Source organism: Stylophora pistillata, chromosome 10 (genome assembly GCF_964205215.1).
Source record: "Stylophora pistillata chromosome 10, jaStyPist1.2, whole genome shotgun sequence".
NCBI lineage: Eukaryota > Metazoa > Cnidaria > Anthozoa > Scleractinia > Pocilloporidae > Stylophora > Stylophora pistillata.
In genome coordinates this window covers 11034358-11055641 of record NC_142528.1, presented here as the reverse complement: position 1 = coordinate 11055641, position 21284 = coordinate 11034358, and the positions used below count along the sequence as shown (strand labels likewise).

The window sequence follows — 21284 nt, the reverse complement described above, 5'->3', positions numbered from 1 at the left end:
CGTGAGCACCTTGTCGGACAAAACTTCGCATATTTACAAGCAACTGCAATCATCAAGGACCTGTCTTGACTCTTGTGATACTGAATGTTTCACGATCTTAGATTCTGCCGCTTCAAAATACCAAATTAAGATCAAAGAGGCATTGCATATTAAGTGGGAAAAACCTATCCTTAATCAGCAATTGAAACATCTAGAATTGTCTCTTTCCTTTTAATTATGTTGTTCCTTGGTCTTTTAATTTATTTTTATTATTATTACATTTATTTTTATTTATTTATCTATTTATTTTTTGATCTAGTCAAGCGCGCGCTATTACATCTTTCGCGTTTTTAACATTCAAATGTAACGTAAGCCCTGACACGTAGTTTGTAACGTACCTTAATTTAAATTCAAATGTACAACAGTTAAATGCTCATTTGCAACTGAAGATGACATGAGAATGTCGAAACATGTCTTGTAAATTTAAACTCAAAGTTGTTGTTTCTTTTTTGAAAATGAAAGCTCTATTGACGGCATGTTTGTTTTTTACGATCCTTGTGCGCGCGCTGAATTGCATCAGCAAAAGCGCGCGCGAAAGCTGTGTTCAGCCACCTTAATTCAGTGCAAAGAAAGAAAGAAACCAGACATTCTGATTGGTCAAGGTCAATGTCAAGGTCAATGTCAAGATCAATGCCACTTGCAGGGTTTGAATAAATTATTTTTGCACCTGATGCGCGCGCTCTTCTTCTGCGTAGTTATGAGAAGCTACCTCGTATTTTTTCATGTATATTATTAATACATAATCAGATGATTTTCTCGTGCAATTTGGAATAAATAAGCACTGGTAAATTTTTTCAAAGACCACAAATTGCACTCGCGCTAAGAGCTCATGCAATTTTGTTAGTTTTTGAAAAAAATTACTCGTGCTTCTTTATTCCAAATTGCACTCGAAATCATGTGATTACCTATACTAAAAAACTTATCAATAATCTTCATACGAAGAAAACTTCTATCAGTGACCACGACATACTACTGTGCATGGATCTGTATATGACCGTTTGCATTTCCGTCGCTTCGTACCTTCGTAGCTTGTCCTGACAAACTGACGGAGACTGGTACTAGTCAGTTGAGGTACAGTCTCCAAGTCTTCTGATATTTTTGTAGTCCTTTTGACAATCACTCGTTCGAAAGATTTTCATGAATGGCAATAGATATGGCATCGGGCTCCATTCACCGCGGTGGTTCTCGAGAAGGTGCTGCTAAGAAAACTGGTTAGAAAAAATCCCAGCTACACCCAAATAATTCTTAAAACATTCTGCAGATCACAAAGAACGTGTTCCGACTCGATTTCGTTCCCAGTGCCCTTCCTTCTAGTGTCACATCTTTAGCCAAACAACAACAACCATTTCTCGCATTGGCCGGAGTTTTGAGTTTAAATTCGTGCCACTTCGTTTTGTCTACATTGTCCACAATATCCTATGTGTGCATGCGCACTTTTTGTCACCATCTTACCTTGTGCTAGCCTACGGGCAAGCCTCATTATTATACACTCTGCAGGCGCGCGTTTCTACGCCTCTGAAATGATTTGAGACGAGTTTGTGCAATGCTTTTCGGGAGTCTGGGACAAATCAGTACTAGGCCCTTTTCCAGATCTCTCGTTGGTCGGCTGCCTTTGTTCAAGACCTCAATCTTTCTCACAGGAGAAGAAACGGCGCTCGTGTCGAAACACTAACAATGAGGACCCTCTCGAAGCTATACTTTCGTTAGACACAGTTTAATCTCTATTCAAATTGGCATTATATTCGCTGGGTACATGCGTACAGTAAGCCTTTTGCACGCGAGATAGTTGTATCTGGCAGTAAGGAAGGCAGTACAAAGTATAACAACAAACAACGGATTAACACAAGAATCTTGATGCAGGTATATTCATTACTCACTTTTGTATGTGCTTATGGTTTATTTACACCAGCATTTGCAAGAAAAAATAACAAGCAACGTGGTCGTAACATTTTTCTGACAACTTTAGTTAATCTAAACACGTAAATTGAAGTTTTTTTTTTTTTAATTCAAGAAATTTTACCCAACTCGAACTATCATTTATCAATAAATACTTTTCTACATGGGAGGGGTGAGCATAGATTAAGCTGCAGCTTCCTCAGGAATTCCTCTGTAGCCTAGGGACAGCGTGATTTTGCGTAGTGCTGGTTGAGCTTGAGGAAACTCCTGATTTAATCGGTCAACGATCGTCATAAGGGACTGGAGACGAGCTCGTTGTTTTTGAAGTTCAGCCTCCAGCGTCTCCGGTGTTTTGCACAGCGGTGTGTAGCGTCCATTCTTTAGCTGGCTGTAGTATTTTAGCTTTTGTTGCTTGGCGACGATGTCAGCCAGATTCTGCCAAAATAAAAGGAAACAATGGGATCAAATCTAGCTTATAAATAAAAATTTTTGTTGTTGTCACTGACTAAAAAACTTTGTGTGAGGACGTTTCGGTTAAAATACTATAACCTTCTTCAGCAATAAAATGGCTACGAAAGCAAATGAGTGTTTTAAAAAGAGCCGCAGAAACGTCACTTGGGATTGCCAAGGGCCTTGTAAATGTCAGGAATGTAAATGTGTTCATTAATGGCATTCGATTCACAAATTGAATGCCACGCTTCTAAAAATAATCTTTCGACCATTGGGAACAGCGGTCAATGATCTTGACGTCCTCAAGGTCAAAATCATGATTGTATTTTATACAATGTTGGGTGAATAAAGAGTTTCTATCTCCCATGAAAATCGCTCTCTTGTGTTCTCTAATCCTGGATCTTAAGGCTCTTGATGTTTGACCGATACAAACTTTGTCACAATCTTTACAACTGATTTTATAGATCACTCCTGTCGATAAGTCTGTACTAAATTTGTCTTTAGGTTTTTTTTTTAAATGGAGCCAACGGTCGTTACGGGTTTGTGAGCAACATTGATATTGAATTGATTTAAAGCTCTTGCAATTTTTTCTGAAATTTCTTGAAGATATAGCAGGGTGACAAAACCTCTGTTGGTTTGAGACTGATTTGTAGACCCAGTGGTGCTTTGCCAGCTTCTAATAAATTGTTCGGTGTAACCATTGATCTTCAGGGCGTCGACCACGTGTTGTATTTCCGATAATCTGTCTGCGTCGGTAGAAGGGACGTTCTTTGCTCAATCGAGAAGGGTTCTAGCTACTGAGCGTTTGTGTTGAGAAGGGTGCTGAGAGTTGAATTGAAGGTATTTGTCAGTCACGTTGTGTGGTTTTCCTGTAGACGCTAGTTTTTATAGTTCCATCAGGATTCCTGGTTGTCATGGTGTCCACAAATGCGATGCGACAAATTGAGTAAAGGCTTATCGACAGGAGTGATCTATAAAATCAGTTGTAAAGATTGTGACAAAGTTTATATCGGTCAAACATCAAGAGCCTTAAGATCCAGGATTAGAGAACACAAGAGAGCGATTTTCACGGGAGATAGGAATTCTTTATTCACCCAACATTGTATAAAATACAATGATGATTTTGACCTTGAGGACGTCAAGATCATTGACCGCTGTTCCCAATGGTCGAAAAGATTATTTTTAGAAGCGTGGCATTCAATTTGTGAATCGAATGCCATTAATGAACACATTTACATTCCTGACATTTACAAGGCCCTTGGTAATCCCAAGTGACGTTTCTGCGGCTCTTTTTAAAGCACTCATTTGCTTTCGAAGCCATTTTATTGCTGAAGAAGGTTACAGTATTTTAACCGAAACGTCCTCACACAAAGTTTTTTAGTCAGTGACAACAAACAAATTTTTATTTATCATCATGCCTGACTACAACTATAGTATTTTTAAATCTAGTTTAAAAGTCCGAGTTTTCTTATCACTATATTTCTGGATAGTATGCTGGTGTTACGAGGAGAAGTTGCAAATGAATCACTTGTGGAGGTCGAAGAGAACCTACGTACGCATACTTGAGAACCTACGCTGGCCGCCTCTAACAAGAACTATGGAAAAGCACTGTGCACTGTTAGTTAACAAGTGCTTGGTTGGAGAAGTTCCTTCATACTTTAAAGACTATTTCATGTTACGCAGCCAGAACGACAACCAACATGGATGTACTAGATCGTCAATAACTGACATTATTCTTCCCACATTTCATTTTGATGTCGCTAAAAAGTCTTTTTACTATCATGGTACAAAGACAATCAATAGTCTTCCAATGAACAGTAAGACTTTACCACCTAAGGAACGTTTCCCAGCTATCTCCGCTTTTTATTCTTAGGCTATTTTTAGAACATTCTTTTTCAACAGCTTTAGATGACCTTTTGCCACCAGAGCGACCAATAGTTACGCTACGTAAGAGGCGTTATAATTATATTCTCCCGCTTGTCAGAACTGAACGTTTCAAGAGGACTTTTGTTAATAGATGTTTGTTCTCTTATTAGTCAGTCAGTTAGTAATTTAGTTAGTTAATTAGTTTTATACTTGCTGAGTTCATATCATTGTAACTAAACACGTTTGTTGTTTAGAGTGCTTAATAAAGACTATTATTATTATTATTATTATTATTATTATTAAATCGAACATTGTTACTTTTTATATCAGTTAGTTTTTATTGATAGGTGTAGATATATGATTTATTTTACTCTCTTTTATTTTATGTTATACAGGGCCCCCGTTGATACCGGTCCTGTGACTGAAGGGTCACCCTGTTTAAATATCGATTATTATTATTATTATTATTAAGACGGAAGTTTCTCACCCTTTGTCTCTCTTCCGACAATGTATCGATTTCCACTTCCAGTTCATCGGCAGTGGTTTGAAGTTGCTGACATGTTGTTTGTTTCTCTTCTAGATCACGACTCACGGTCAATTGCTTTTCACGAAGCACTTGGATATCTAGAAACAAACATAAACAACAACAAAATAAACATCGTTCGTCGTTAACGCTACGAAGAACAAATGTGTTGATAATTTATGATTAATTCAAAACTCGGTTGTCAAAAAAGGCGCGAGCGTGGGACGGCAGAAAAAAAAATTGGCTTCTCTACGGGCGAGAATTCATAACCTTCCGAAGACGGGTCGAGATTGTGTCAGAAGTCTTGAGTCTTCTCAAGCTCTGATAACTGATAAACAGGTTTAAGGAAGGTCAATAATGAACTCTGGTTTTTGCTCAATTTTCTACCAAACTCTGAACCAACAAAATTCATTCATGGTAAGCCCAAAGATAACATTGTAGGATATTTCACAATTATGTAAACACAGTTGAGAGCAGATGTCGGGAAGTTCAATTTTTCTCGACTGTCGTTTTCTGTAAACGTCATGTTCAGCTTCTTTTATCTTAAAGGGAGTAAGTTTATTAAGAAACTGTGTTGTTGCGTAGGTGGGGGGGGGGAGGGTATTACAAAATAACTTAATTAAGTATATTGGCCAGCGAAATGAGTTTCAAAAGCTAAAGTTTCGAGCGTCATGTTCAGCTTCTTTTATCCTAAAGGAGTAAGTTTGTTAAGAAACTGTGTTGTTGCGTAGGTGGGGGGGAGGGTATTACAAAATAACTTAATTAAGTATATTGGCCAGCGAAATGAGTTTCAAAAGCTAAAGTTTCGAGCGTCATGTTCAGCTTCTTTTATCCTAAAGGAGTAAGTTTGTTAAGAAACTGTGTTGTTGCGTAGGTGGGGGGGAGGGTATTACAAAATAACTTAATTAAGTATATTGGCCAGCGAAATGAGTTTCAAAAGCTAAAGTTTCGAGCGTCATGTTCAGCTTCTTTTATCCTAAAGGAGTAAGTTTGTTAAGAAACTGTGTTGTTGCGTAGGTGGGGGGGAGGGTATTACAAAATAACTTAATTAAGTATATTGGCCAGCGAAATGAGTTTCAAAAGCTAAAGTTTCGAGCGTCATGTTCAGCTTCTTTTATCCTAAAGGAGTAAGTTTGTTAAGAAACTGTGTTGTTGCGTAGGTGGGGGGGAGGGTATTACAAAATAACTTAATTAAGTATATTGGCCAGCGAAATGAGTTTCAAAAGCTAAAGTTTCGAGCGTTAGCCCTTCGTCATAGATACAGCTCTGATGTTTTTCACTGTCACATCCTTGTTATAATTGAATTCAACACCGTTTCAAGATAAAACTCGTTAGAATAAAGGACTTCACAAGGACATGTTAGTTTGTTCATTTACCAGTATCACAAGCATTAGCGTCCTGGTTTGTCTGCTTGATTTTCTTCTTCATCTCGGCGAGTTTCTTTTGGAAAGTGCCTTTAGTGTTTGAAACTTTACCCATCTTTGCTTGAGCATCTCCACTGATCACAAAAGGCAAATTACACAGATAAATTCAATTTATGGCAAGTTTTTATAGTGAACAGCCTGTACAAGTACAGGCAGCCCAACACACACTGCTAACAATCAATGAATACGACAAACGATATTGTTAATCAACGAACGACGAAAATGTGCCTTTCACTTCCGGTGGTATAACTGCGAATAAGCAAATTGAGATCACTTACATCATAAGCAGCTTAGGTGAAATCCGTATTCAATTAAAGTTCGAGGTTGAATTTTCTTTCGATGTCCTCATTCAAGAGGTGTGTATCAGCTTGGATCACTTACCGAGCTCAGATTGCCTGTGGCACTATTAGGTTACCTGTGGTACTATTAGGTTACCTGTGGTACTATTAGGTTGCCTGTGGCACTATTAGGTTGCTTATGGTACTATTAATAAAGGCTGATAGTTTCGAAAGAAACTGTTTGGGGCTGCGTCGGTGGGAGTAACGAAATAATTTGGATATATCAACAAAGTTGAAATGGTAAATTGGCCACCGTAACGATTAAAAAAAAGCTGACGTTTGAGCGTTAGCCCTTCGTCGGAGCGACGACGAAGGGCTAACGCTCGAAACGTCAGCTTTTGTAATCGTTACGGTGGCCAATTTACCATTTCAACTGTGGTACTATTAGGTTACCTGTGGTACTATTAGGTTGCCTGTAGCACTATTAGGTTGCCTGTGGTACTATTAGGTTACCTGTGGTACTATTAGGTTGCCTGTGGCACTATTAGGTTGCCTGTGGCACTATTAGGTTGCCTGTGATTACCTTGGTTTTGGTTTTACGACAACCAATCGAAATGTGCTCTAAACAACCATCAAGAGACCCATCTGTATCCTGGGATTCACTTACCGAGTAATAATAACTTCCCTGCGTACAACAGACTTCTCCATGTCTTGAATCATCTTCTCTTGCTGTCTCATGAGCTGCGAGTATCGAACCTACAAACAAACAGAAACTATTAGCCAATGGGACCAGACAACTTCTAGAACGAATATTTAAGTTTTGTTCCTGATTCTGTCAGTTCCCAGCTCTGAATAGTACAGCATATTAGATTAATGAAATAATCGGTAAACCGGTTCAATCGCAACTGAGAAAGACGAGTAGGAAGCCAGGAAGTTGAGTTTATTAATTCAATCTGAAATATCACTTTAGAAACCGGGAGCCTACCCTGCATAGCAGTCTTTTCCGTTTCCATTCAGCTAACCAGAAAGCATACAGCAGACGGAAGCTTTTAGTACTGATTTTTGTTCCCTTTCGCCCTATGACTTCGCGTGACTCCCGCTCAGCTCACGCTTCACCCCTCACGAAAGGGAAGACGCTGCCACGCACGCTACCATGAAACGCAAATTTATTTCTGAAACTCTTTAGAAAGCATTTTGGTCCTTTAGAAAGCAGCATTTTGGTCCTTGATGGCTACGACGCTTCTAGATGCTGCAAAATTTCGCAATCGCTCAAAACCACCCACACCAGAAATTCAGGAAGAACTACCTAAGAATTCACCAAATTGACTGACTAACCTGCATTCTATGAATCTCCGCTTTCATCGACTTGATCTCTCCTTGCCCGTACTCCAAATCAACAGCGTTCTTCGCTTCACGGGCCAGTTGCGTCTTTTTCTCCCACAACATGATTTGACGCCTGAATAAAGGGTAAGAGCAAAATTTATTTACAGGGACAAAAGTTGACAATCAAAGTTAGACAAATGGAAAGGAAGACATTTCTTTAAGAAATAACGTCAGCAAACAACGCATGATGCCTCACGTTTGATAATTCACCGTGTTCTTCTCATGTTTTATCATCCCTTCCTGTCAAACAGCAACACAGTGTGACAATTTCCACGCAAATTCCTATCCCCCTGGTGTTGGGTGACCACACAAGGCATAGCGCTGATACAAAACAAATTACACAAATAAAATTTTGTCTACTTACTCTGCTTCCACCAAACTGTTGAGCAGCCTTTCTTTCTCTTCCTTCAGCGCCTCAATTTGATTTTGCATGTTGATGGATTCTCCTTCGGCATCCTGCAACATAAATTGAGTCAAATGTACCCCATAAATATCCATAATAAGGCAATTCATTAGTTAGGTTTTGGAATAGAACGCCTCGAGCAATACGGGGAACTGTGCATGCCCACGCTGCACCATTTAAAGACTGTTCATCAAGAATAATGATAGATGAAAGGGCTCAATCATCAACGCTGGATAAAACTCCGACGTGAACTATACTCGGTGTACTGCGATAACCCTGTTTGCTACGTCAGAAGCATAAAGCCACATCTGTACACGTACTTGTCTTACGACGGGTGTGTAAAGTTATTCCCTTTTAAAGACCAAAAATTTTTTCAACTTGTACTAAAGTAGTGAATGATCTTATTGGTGGTTGCTGTGTGGGGATCGAAGGAAGTCATTCGATTCATAAAGGGGGTAAGTTTCTAAGGAAACTGTGGTACTGCCGGTCAGCGGAGTAACAAGGTAATTTTGGTTTTATCAAATGATTTGATAAAATAAATTGGCCACCGTATAGAGTTTCAAAGCTAACGTTTCGAGCGTTAGCCCTTCGTCAGAGCGAATGGAGGAATAGAAAGTCATTCAATTTCACATCAATCATAGGATCAATGTAAGTCTCTATGCTGAAGAAAATCTAAAATGAAGTTGTATGCTTTTAGCTGCAATGACCGTGAAGGCTTACGGTTGTTTTGTTACAAGCCAATTCGATACAAACTGAAGTCGATTCGATACATCTCGTAGCAAGGCATCTAAAATTCCCTTTATCAGTCTGGTAGACAGTTGAAAACATCAACATTTATCCTTCGCTTGTTTTTATCGAAATGACTGAAGCTATACCGTAAAAGTTAAAGGAACTTTTTCCACGCACAACTCCTACCCACGCACAATTTCAGCACCTGTGTAGGAGTCTACGCGGCCACGCCGTCTTATCTAACTATCATAATTGGAATTGTAAGTTACCTTGAGCGCCTGAATAAAGTCGCTCTCCATCAACACAGTTCCTTGATGTAAAGCCTCTCTCAGGCCACTTTCCTTAGTGATCAGAGTATTTAATTTCGTCATATCATTCTGCATGCCGCGAATGTTTCGCTCAATATCTCGCATCTCGCTATTGTGTGAATTGATTTCGCCTAAGAAGGAATTAAATTCAGAAAATGTAAACTCAGGTAAGTAAATCGATTCTGACAAATCTTGTTCAGGAAATCCGTCATCTGGTGATTTTCACTCCAGTGAAAGGTTCACCCTTAAAGTGCATATGACACGAAAATTTTTTCTCTTGTTTCTTGTAGTTGGATGTCTTTAGGAAACGTTTCGAAGCTTTAAAAGTGCTGGAAAAATGTAAAAAGCATTTTTTTTTGCTTTCAAAATACGCGCAATTTGCCTTCAAATTTGTCCCGGAGACTGGGACCTAGTTTATCGCCGTCGAAGTTATTCGCGACGTCACATTGTGTACCTTTGCCGCGAAGGTCTGTTGTCGCTAAGAGGATTCTGCAGTACTTCATAGTAGATAGATAGTGCATTGAAAGGCAAAGATGTCCAGTGATTCTAATGATTCCTTTGAGTCCGACTCTTCTAAAAGTTCCATTGACTTCGAAGAGTCTGGGTACAGAATGTGACGTCGCGTGCGATTTTGGCCGCGCGATGACTGGGACAAATTTGAAGGCAAGTTGCGCGTATTTTGAATGCAAAAAAAAAAAAATGCTTTTTAGATTTTTCCAGCACTTTGAAGGCTTCGAAACGTTTTCTATAGATGTCCAACTACAAGAAACAAGAGAAAAAAATTTCGTGTCATATGCTATCTGGGTATTTGATTTCCTGTAGATGTGGTCCAAAGAGAAACACTCGCACTCCTCGTGAGTGAGCTTCGTCGAGGTTAAATAAGAAGTACAATAAGATAAACATTCTACAGGTCGAAGACTGGTCTACCAACGTGAAGATAATGACTAGTTTGAAGAAAATTGATTCCTCCATAAATGTAAAAAAATCTCACTAATTCAATTTGTAAACGGTCGATCTACGCGATGTTAAACGGAAAATTATTTGATCAGCAAGCTTTAATTCACTGAGTAACTATTTGCTATGTTAGATCTTTGGGACTCGATAAATATTGCGGCTTTTAGGACTAAAAACTGTTAACAAAGAAACAAAGAAGAGTCAGGGAGAGTCATTAAAACGTGACAAGTCCTTAAGTCTCTGAGACATTTCTATTTACCTTCAGTCCTCAGTTTCTTTTGTAGTAAGATGGTGTACTGTTTCTTGAAGTACTCCATGTCTTCAGATTGTTTCTGTACATCCTTCAAGGTTTTCACCAGTTCACTTTGATTTCTCAACCAAAACTGCTGTAATTCGGTAATTTCATTGAGGCGGGCTTCGATCTGCTTTTGTAATGTGTGGATCTGTAACTCCAAAGGTCCTATTTCCTCTCCCTAACAATAATAAAAGGGGAACTTTTCTCATTAGAGAGTATTTTGATTAAGTGCAGTAATGACGAAACTAAAGTAATCGCAGCGCCCAGTCAGAACAAAGGAAATGTCTCAAAGAACCAAAAAGAACTCAGAGTCAATGCATCTTAAAGACTTCAAGGCGGGAAAACACCGAGTCACGAGTGGTTTCGGTTTTGCGTCTGATTGGTTGAAAGGGTGGTGTAGTTCAGTTTCTGAACCAATCAGAGTACAGCAGCGCACATCTTACGAAATCCCGAATTCTGGTGGGCAATTCAATAAAGTGTCCTCAGACCGAAATCAAATTCATCTCTAAACAATCAGGACAACAGGAATATCCAAAAGAGCCAATGGAAACTCCTGTAAAAACTTGCAGCGCGGGGAAACACTGATAAGCTTTTCAACTAGAAATTCATTTTAGGTCTGCATTTGATCTTTTGAGAAAGTTGAGTTTTTCTTTCAACATGGGAGTAATATTTGATCGTGTAGTCTGATTGTCCAGGTGATGGGGGAGGGGGGGAGGGGGGTTGGGGCTGGGGAGTAGTCCAGAAAAGGACTGTAGAACTGTGTTGGCGGTGACTGATGCTTGTAAGTCATCATCAGAATACAGTGAAGAGTTGTTGTCAGTGTCAGTTGAGAGCTATATGTCCGGTTCGTGTAAACTGGTTGGTTAAAGCAAAACCAAAGCAATCCAAAATTATCTTCCGGTCTCCATCAATAATTGGTTTAGAATAGCTGCGATCAGTCTGCAACAACTAAAATTTTATTGACCTACCCCATCCTTGTTTCTCAACTGATCAATTTTTTTGTTAAACTGGTCAATAGTGCTCTGTTTCCGTTCAATAATGGCGTTTCGCTTTACAATTTCTCCTTCGATCTTAGAGATGGTGATATTCTTCTGGTGAATTTCTTCATTCAGGTTGTCCATGACATCTTGGAGTTGACGAACGCGAGTAGTCGTGTTGGAAATGTCCAAGATATCTCTAGAGATCTCGTTCTCAACTTCAGCCATGGAACTTTCCTGTAAGAAAGAATAACGAACCGTAAATAAATGTTCAAAAGTAAACTCGTTTCTCCGACATCTGCACTAGAATCGCATCACCTTGAGTATGAAAATCTTTCGATAGGACGTACTTAACACTTCCAGGTCATACAGTACCGCTCAGATATATGCGTTTTGTACGGACAGACGCAGGTCGTTAAACGCGTATATACGCTATACAGGCGCGTATAAACGCGATACATGCGCAACTAATGTGACTTCGTTAGCCAATCCCACAAGTTTAATTTTTGTGATATTGTTGTGTAAAAGAACGAACTTTTTGGTCTGAAAAAAGCGACAAGTTGTAAACCAAACTTTATATTTTAAAAAAATCTATCATGTTATAACTACTAGTAATTGTAGCTTCACAGTACAATATAAAGCCATTCTTATGTTTTCCAAATCGCCAGGAATCAAGCTTTCACGCCATTTGGTTTTCCTACACGATCATTTGTCTACGTCTCAGTAGTCACCTTCGAAGAATAATTGCAAGTAAGTGAGAGCTACCGAATTTGAATGAGCCGAACTTTCTTGTCTGACCATTTTTACAAGAACAGAAGATGATGCATTTTATTACCAAGTAATACTTAAGACTGTACGTCTTCCGAATTGAAGGTGATTTTGCACATTGCAAAACATTACGACTCAAAACAACGTGGAAAATTCTTTTTTTGCTAGATAAAATGTTTAATAACACGGACAGTGAGTGTTATTAAAGTTCACAGGTCAATTACGGGCTCCGTCTATTTGCGTTTAACTTCACTGATGAGACCTATGACCAAAAACACTGCGAGAACCGCGTTTATGATTGGCTAAATCTATAGCAATAAATATATTGTTACCAACTCTGTGGCCCTTCTTCTGAGCTTGTCTGTCATTTTCTTGGTGTACTGTGCCGCCTTGTCCAATGTAAGCTGGCTTCTCATCTTCTCCATAATGTTGTCTTCTAGTTTTATCTTCTCCCCGAACTCGCGCTCAATCTGTTTTCTCAATGCCGTGATTTCGTTCTCTTTCAGGGTCACTTCCTAATTGGGTTCAAGAGAAATAACCACAATAGTCAAACAACATTTTGCCATACTTAAAAAGAGACAGCTACGTTAGGCACTATTAACAATACTGTGCTTTTTCATCATATAAAACAAATATATTCCATGTTTCCTTGGGTCTGTCTGTTCAGTAATAGATCACGCAAGTGAAAAGAATGTAACAGGAACATCAGTGACATCACGATGACGTCACTATTAACAACACTGTGCTTTTTCATCATATAAAACAAATCGATTCCATGTTTCCTTGGGTCTGCCTGTTCAGTAATAGATCACAGAAGTGAAAAGAATGTAACAGAAGTATCAGTGACATCACGATGACGTCACTATTAACAACACTGTGCTTTTTCATCATATAAAACAAATAGATTCCATGTTTCCTTGGGTCTGTCTGTTCAGTAATAGATCACAGAAGTGAAAAGAATGTAACAGGAACATCAGTGACATCACAATGACGTCACTATTAACAACACTGTGCTTTTTCATCACATAAAACAAATAGATTCCATGTTTCCTTGGGTCTGTCTGTTCAGTAATGGATCACAGAAGTGAAAAGAATGTAACAAGAACATCAGTGACACTCGACTACACTTTGGATGCCACTTTTTTGTTCTCATCACATTTTGACGTCATCTAAGATATTTTACCAAACAGAGGTATGGTAACATGGAATATGTAATGGTTAGAGGGCTGAGTGGAGTCTAATTTGGTCTGTAGTCAACAAAATTGGAAGACTGCCCAGCCGGAGTCCGATTCATTTGTCACGATTATGATTACGGACAGAATTGGACAACATGAAGTCTTACCAATTAATCATAAAAATTACAATTTCCAAGAAAAGAACAATTGCCAAGTTATCAAAGAAAGGGAATATTTGCAGTATAAGAAACCAAGGTTGTGATTGATTGATTTAAACTATAACTTTGAATGTGATTGGCTTGTTGAACTGTCCAATGACAAACTGTCCAATAACAAACTGAGTTTTGAAATATTTACATTTATATTATCATATTTATCAGATTTTTTGATGATATTTTATGTCTACTTTTTACTTATTGGACACACTTTTAGACTGATTTATAGTTAGCGCGATAACTGTACATATACTGTATATAGCTTTTGCTGACTAAATAAATGTAGATGCAGACGTAGAAACTGTCCAATAACTATCTGATGACAAACTTTCCGATAACAACTTGGCAAGTGTAATGGTGGAAAGTAGGAGTTTTTCAAACCAATCACAATCAAGGAAATTGTAATTTTCATGATTAATTTGTTAAGCAGAAACCACTTGATTGATTACAAAATCACTTACAGTTTCAGCTCTGTTAAGTTGTTGCTCTGTTTCATGGAGTGTCCTGGAGTATTTACTATATTCAGCCTTTAGGACCTCCTGTTTGTTCCTGCTCACTGCAATCAATTTCTTCACCATGGAGATGTCAGCCTCAATCTTGTTATGCATGAGTGTGATCTGTTCGTTCTGTTCCTGAGCTTTGCTGATGGACTTTCTGTAGCCTTCAATCTCTGTTTCTATGGCCTGGATTCTCTGTCTTTGAAGACTACAAAATAATTAAAAAAGGCAAATGCAGAGATGTGGTTAGGAAACTTATGAGCCTACTAGGTCTTTGCGATCATCGAGTAAGAACTTGTTAGTGATTCCTCGCTCCAAGTTGAAATCTTATGGTGATCGCGCCTTTTCTGTCTCTGCACCTAAACTGTGGAATTACATTCCCGAAACCATAAAATGTAGTATAGATCTTAACACTTTTAAGCATAATCTTAAAACTTATCTTTTTAAATGTTATTTTAATGAATGATTACGTTTGATTATTATTTTACTTTTTACCTTGATTGTGAAGCACCTTAGAGCTTTTGGATAGGGTGCTATATAAATTGTCATTTATTACTATAAAATGCCACACAGCTTGAGACATTTTGCTAGTTTGCTAGGCAGTCATTTTGGGGGTTACGATTCACTAGCAAAAGAGATAAGCTAGTGGCTGTAGAATATGCTTTAATCTCTTAGCCACTAAGAGTGACCTGAATCTAATTTCTCCTTACAACATCACCCCTGAATCAAACACTAAGGTTACCAGAATATTAGAAGCTCTTGATCATTAAACAAATTCTCCTTGTCAGCACCTTAGAGAATGTATAGAGGACACTATGGAGAATATGCATCCTGATGTTAGGGTGTAAAGGGTTAACATTCTCTGTCATTGCAGCAATGAGCCAGAAATGGCAGGCAGTTTAGATGTCCACTCAGTTAGCTGAGGTTTCAGTCATAATATTGTAAAAGAAAGCTGCTAAAGAGACTACGCTGCCTCTGGATTAATTTGGATATATCAACAAAGTTGAAATGGTAAATTGGCCGCCGTAACGATTACAAAAGCTGACATTTTGAGCATTTAATTAGCCCTTTGTCGGAGCGAAAGACGAAGGGCTAACGACGAAGGGCTAATGCTTGAAAAGTCAGCTTTTGAAATCATTATGGTGGCCAATTTACCATTTCAACTTTGTTGATATATCCAAATTATTTCAATACCCCCACCGACACAGCCCCAAACAGTTTCTTTAGAAACTATCAGCCTGTATGCCTCTGGATTAGGCTTACACCTTGTCAATGCCACTAGGGAGCAGACATTGTAGACAGGTGCACATTAAAGAAAACTGCTGTCATTCAGACACTTGGGTGTTAAATCTCAACTTTTTAGTGAAAACAGATCATTTCTTGTCTTATTCAATGAGATCTTCTAAGGAAACAAAAGAAAAGGACAAAAGGAGTTTGTTTGCAGTAATTTTTTTGTCCTTCTTTCTATTCACTTTGACAGTCATTCTCAATAGCATAAAATTTGAAGATTATGATAGTCAAGAAAAATTAATTTCCTAAATAGTACTAGATGATTCCTCGACAAAAGTACAGTACATGTACATCGTTTACCTCAGAGCCTCCTGCATTGCTGCATATGCCTCATCTCTTCTCCTCATTCCAATTAAACTGCTGTACCACTGCTGTGTTAGCTGCTTTTTTTCCAACTGAAGAGCCTACATATAAGCAAACTTTTTTTAACCATTTCACTTCCATGAGTGATCAAGACAAAATTTCTCCTCACAATATTTGTACAATATCACGTAGAAATGTGTTGAAAATAAAGAAAAATGTACGTTAGGAGATTATTAGTTGATCCAACACCAAATTCTCTGAATTAACAATTATAATAAGAGTTGGGAGAATTATTAATTATCTTTTGGGAATGAAGGGGTTAAAATATACAATAACAGTACCACCTAAATGTAAGTTGATAGTCTTCACTCAAATCTCAATAGTCACTCAAATCTCATTGCGTGCTTGGTTCCCAAGCCTTTGAACAAGAGTCAGGCTAATATAAGGGTGACCTTGTTATGATACAAACATTACTGCTTTTCAAAATGTAAATTACTTTGTTATCATGATAACTAGATACTGGTCTCTTATCACAACAAGGTCACCTTCAGCCTCAATTCAAATCAAAGGCTTGGCAACTAAGCACACCACTGTAAAATGGCCTATTCTTGAAAACTTTTGAGAAATTCAATAGAGAATCAAGGATGGAGGATCGAGAGACTACAAGAATTTTTTAAGGGTCTTGATCTACAGTTTCGAGGAAACGATTCTACTCTTGCACACAAAAAAATTACAAAGGACAAAACCTTTCATGACACAGAGGACATGCACTAATTGACAAAATGCAAGCAAATATTTTTGAGTAGTGTTCTCTGGTATTTTTATAGACATCACTTGGGCTTGTTTAGCTCACATGCTTTGCTGTGTGATAAGTTCAAGCAATGACTAAAAAGAGTCCAGGAGTTTAAAAGCAATAACATAACCACTAGCGAAAATAATGTTGACAGGGATGAGAGTCATGCAGGTGAAGACATGGGAAAGATGTCATCAATTTGAAGATTTTGCAAATTGCTTACATTCTGTTCATTAAAAGCATGTGTGTCTGCAAAATGAATTTTAATTCTTACTAACCTCTATTTCAGTAGTAGCCTCTGAGAGAGCTTTTTGAGCTGCTTTAGTTTCCTCCAGTTGAGCTGCACACTGTGTCTCAAACATGTCAATTTCCTCCCTCAGCCGATCTACCGTTTGTGTTAATCTGTCCACAAGGAGGTCCTATGTGAATGACCAAAAAGAAAAACTTGGTGCATCCATTATGAAAATAACTTTATTGATAATCAGTGGGTAAAAAGGGCTCAGATCAACATGTACAAATTTTCTGGCCTGCAACATCAGTCTCTACATACATTTACATGCTTAAAAGTAGAAACATATGCCTCCCTAGTATTAGTTAGGCACTACTACTTACTAAGTTACATTAGCCACATGTTGGGAAAGAAGGAAATTAAAGTAGGTTCTATTTAAGCAATGAAACACATTTTTTCCAGGCTCTACAACATGAAAAAGCCACATAGGATGTTGGGAGAACATGAAAGAAGCTTGCAAAGCATGAGTAGAAGGCGAGTACTAGTGATTTAAAAGTTTTCCAGGTGTTCCCAACTTCCCGAGTGGCTTTATCATGCTACAGAGCCCAGAAAAAATGCATTGTATTGCTTTATGACATAACTAGCTACATGTGGGCTCTAAGATTTGATATAACATCTGCTTGGAAACTGAATTGACTACTCAGACTGTGTGTACTATTACCTTAATCATGCTATAAATCCCTTTAAAGGAATCTACAATGTATTCAGAATTAATTGTCCCAGGCAGGATACATAGTAAAGAATGGTCTTTGCAGGCCAAAGACATGCAGAAAAATTGTTTCATGTGCAGCTTACCAGCAATGATCTTCTCTCTATTTGAATGTGAATAATCAGCTGGTCAAAATATCATTTACGTAATTGTGAATATGTATACAAGCCTATTATATAGATACAATTAAATCTTCTATAAAGAATGACTGGTGGGGCTAGACAGAAGCTAGCAGAGGAGGAGGTATTCATGGTTATACTCGTGCAGGGAGGGAGCTGTGAAGCCATCTTTGACCAACATACACTGTAGAACAGTGATGGCTCACCAGTATTGTCTTTGCCTATTCATGAAGTAATACCACACCTGTTTTTTCTTCTCTAATTCAGCCTTGGTAACTTCAGTGTCTGCTTTTTCAGCTGCTCTTTTCATGACGGCAATGTCTGCCCTTACATCTTCCTTAGCCTCTTCCATGTAGTGCAGGCGAGCAGCCAGATTTTCAACCTCTGTTCTAAGCTCCTTTGCTGCAAAGAGGAATTAAATATGGTTTGCTTTTGTACAGTGTATTATCCTCTAAGACCAACAAGCATCTAACTCCTCTTTACAGAATCACCACTGAATTATAAGAATGAACTTGCACCTTAGCAAACTCTTGATTGTTATACAAATTCACCTGGTCAGAATGCATAGGAAAAATTCACCTGGTCAAAATGCATAGGAAAAATTCACCTGGTCAAAATGCATAGGAAAAATTCACCTGGTCAAAATGCATAGGAAAAATTCACCTGGTCAAAATGCATAGGAAAAATTCACCTGGTCAAAATGCATAGGAAAAGTATTCAGAACATGCACACTAATGCTAGAAAGTGGGTGGTTAACCGTTTAACTCTCAGGCCTGGAGTAATCGACATGTAACTTCTTCCTCTAATATGCATACATCATCCAGCAAAGAAGTAATGAGAATACTCAAGCTTATAGGGTAGAAGTTGTTATCTTCATGTAATACCAAATTATAATAAAATGTGTAGCAGCTAGTAAGGGGAGAATTGACAATCAGAACCTAAGAGTTTCAGGGTTAAATCTTATGAGCCTAATAAAGAAGTTATATTTTCATCACTTCTATCTTAATGGGTTAAACTTAGAAACAAAATTAAAACTGTAGAACCAACTCAGGGCTCCACACTAACTTTTCAACTTACTGGCCAAGTGGCTAGTGACAACTTAGGTGTTACAACACTTTCAGTTTGTTTACTGCCAAACTGGCTGGTGGAAATAAAAAACCACTAGCCAAAACTGAATTTCTACTAGTCTGTGGCTAGTTGGCTACTGTTAGTGTAGAGCCCTGAGAACCCATCTTTCCAAACCTTGTTTGCGCTGATGTGTAGCATCTTTCACCATCTTATCATGTAGCTCTTTAGTTTCCTCCAGAAGCTTTTCACTCTGCTGTCTAAGATGATTCTCTGTGCTGAAATTGTCATGTTCCTTCTCCAAAAGCATTTGTTGCCTGGCAAGTTCCTGTTGTATTCCATACAACTGTACACCAAGTTCTTCTCTCTCCCGCTTCTTTATTTTGAGATCTTCAGTCTAAAAACATTGTCATTAACATGGATTGAGCAAATTTTTCTATCAATGCTATACTAAGTACCTGTCTTGAATGAACACCCACCCCCTCTCGACAATAAATATATCTTATTAACCAAGCGCGAGGGCCGTGCTGGGAGAATATTGGCCCGAGGTCTTGACAGTACGGACGGAGCGCAGCTCGGTCCGTACAAAAAGACAGAGGGCCGATATTCTTCCAGTACAGTCCCGAGCAAGCTTGGTTAATAAGAGATTTATTATACGACTGAAGTTCAAAGGGAGACAAGTGTGGTATCATTCGGGACCATTCGGGACAGTGCCCGGTCCAATACTGAGAGAATATTGACGGGCAATAGAGCATTTTGATGGGTTGATTTTAGTTATTGGCCCTCTGACTGCCCGAGTCGTGTAATAATATCAAATAAGCACCCCTCTTGAATAAGGGCACCTTACTCCTTACTCACCTCCTTTACCCTTTAACTTTCGAGATCTCGATAGCAACTCTCCTTAATGTCTGCCATACAATTCTTATGACATTGGTTCAGAGAATTTAGTACTGGGTCAACCAGTTATCCCCTAATTGATATTTAACAATTATTCCATGAGCACGCATTGGATATGAGATGATAGATAGCCAATGAGGCGCGTAGTGCTGAGTTGGCTATAATCATCTAATATCCAACAAGCGCGAGTGAAATAATTATTTTATTTTAAAAAACACCCCCAAGATATTAGACAAATCTTCTCGACTTTATTTTGTTAGAAGAAACCGGATGTTACAATGTACAGATATTAGATTATGGTATATTGGCTCATATACCATAATGGCTAAGCCAATAAAAAGTCTTGAATTGCATGATCCAATGATCCAGTTTTTAATAATTTTCTTTATTCTCATCCCTTGTCTGACAGACATAGTATTGATATTTTATTTAGTATTGATAGATTGAGGAAAAATTCTTTCTTGGTCACCCATGGGAGTGAAAGGACCAAATTATGATAGGGATACAAGGATCACTTTTTTCTCTTGCCATTTTAGGTATAACTTTTTAAGCTTCACCCATAGTGCTATCAGTAAAGGATAATAGTTTCTTAATAAACACCTTCCTCAATTAGGTTCCCCTTCTTCCAATAAGTGCCCCTCCTTTTAGCCAACATTTTGAGTAAGTGCCTTGGCACTTATTCGAGGAAATGCTTTCCGTAGGTCAACAAATTAGCAATCATAGCCTTTGCTCACAATAAACAAACTATTATAATCAGGAAATCAGCATTCTTCCATCAAAATTAAAGCTTACTGTACGTTCTCGTACAGTACAGTATTTACATGTTTTTGTTTTATGGTTTGTTTGTCCTCCGTTGTATTTTTCGTTGTTTTTTATCCAGATCAAATATAACCTTACTATGATAAAAGAAAGCAATAATCAATTCACACTCCAGATATTTATTCAAGTACTTACCAGTTCTCTAAGCTCCAAATTAACTTTTTCCTGCTGTCTGATTAAATGTGATTTGTATGCAGCTTGGAATCTAACCATAAGGGGCTGGAAAAAAAAAAAAAAAAACACCAAATACAGTTATATTGGAAGATTTACAATGAATGTGTATCTTATTTGGCCCTGAAAACGTCAATGGAAAATATTGGTAATGAAGACAATGTTTACTTACATGATCGGGATCAAGAACCACCATGTCACTCTCCCCGTCTGAACCTGATTCCTCTTCATCGCTAAGATCTCCATCGCCATCTTCACCGATATCAGCCTCAATCTCATCCTCTCTAGCTTCCTCGCCACTGCCAGTGATCTCCTCAGAGAGCAATGTCTGCGCTCCAGGCACTCCTCGAGGATCAAACGTTGGAATATCCTGTGTCAAAGTTGCGGTAGGGACGAGACCTTCACTCTCTGCACCGGTTACAACGGTGTCCACATCACTCGGATCGCTCAAACGAAAGTCCTTCAATGCTTTAACGGTCAATTTACTGACTGCATCTTGAATAGACTTTTTGGAATCAGCTGAGCCTTTTGATCTTCCAGATACCGGCCTCTGTTCGCCTCCTTTTCCTTCTGAATCACTGGGTCCGTTTTCTCCTAACTTGTCCGCCATATTTCTTCCTTCAAAACTTGGTTGAACTTTGTTTCCTTG

At 38.4% G+C, this 21284-nt stretch overlaps 1 protein-coding gene across 1 annotated transcript; it reads right to left on the bottom strand.

The window, feature by feature from the left end:
- Window positions 1–1876: 1876 nt before the first annotated feature.
- LOC111321570 (coiled-coil domain-containing protein 40) lies at window positions 1877–21273 on the bottom strand. Its single transcript, XM_022924485.2, has 17 exons — window positions 20808–21273; window positions 20600–20683; window positions 18926–19145; window positions 17928–18085; window positions 16845–16985; window positions 15771–15874; window positions 14145–14388; window positions 12626–12808; window positions 11517–11762; window positions 10513–10726; window positions 9261–9430; window positions 8224–8315; window positions 7812–7932; window positions 7144–7232; window positions 6151–6272; window positions 4739–4875; window positions 1877–2370 (listed from the first exon to the last, which is right to left on the bottom strand). Exons 1-17 carry the CDS (start codon window positions 21243–21245, stop codon window positions 2119–2121), a joined length of 3015 nt encoding a protein of 1004 aa, XP_022780220.2. The 5' UTR covers window positions 21246–21273; the 3' UTR covers window positions 1877–2118.
- Between the last annotated feature and the right edge of the window lie 11 nt (window positions 21274–21284).

What these genes read in the sequence shown, in the direction of transcription:
- LOC111321570 (XM_022924485.2), bottom strand. Translation starts at nt 21,245, where the DNA reads ATGGCGGACAAGTTAGGAGAAAACGGACCCAGTGATTCAGAAGGAAAA. An exon ending in ACTTTATTCAGGCGCTCAAG is followed by an intron (nt 8,316 to 9,260) that starts GTAACTTACAAT and finishes TTTATGTTGCAG; the next exon opens with GATGCCGAAGGAGAATCCAT. An exon ending in AACAGTTTGGTGGAAGCAGA is followed by an intron (nt 7,933 to 8,223) that starts GTAAGTAGACAA and finishes CCCTTTATTCAG; the next exon opens with GCGTCAAATCATGTTGTGGG.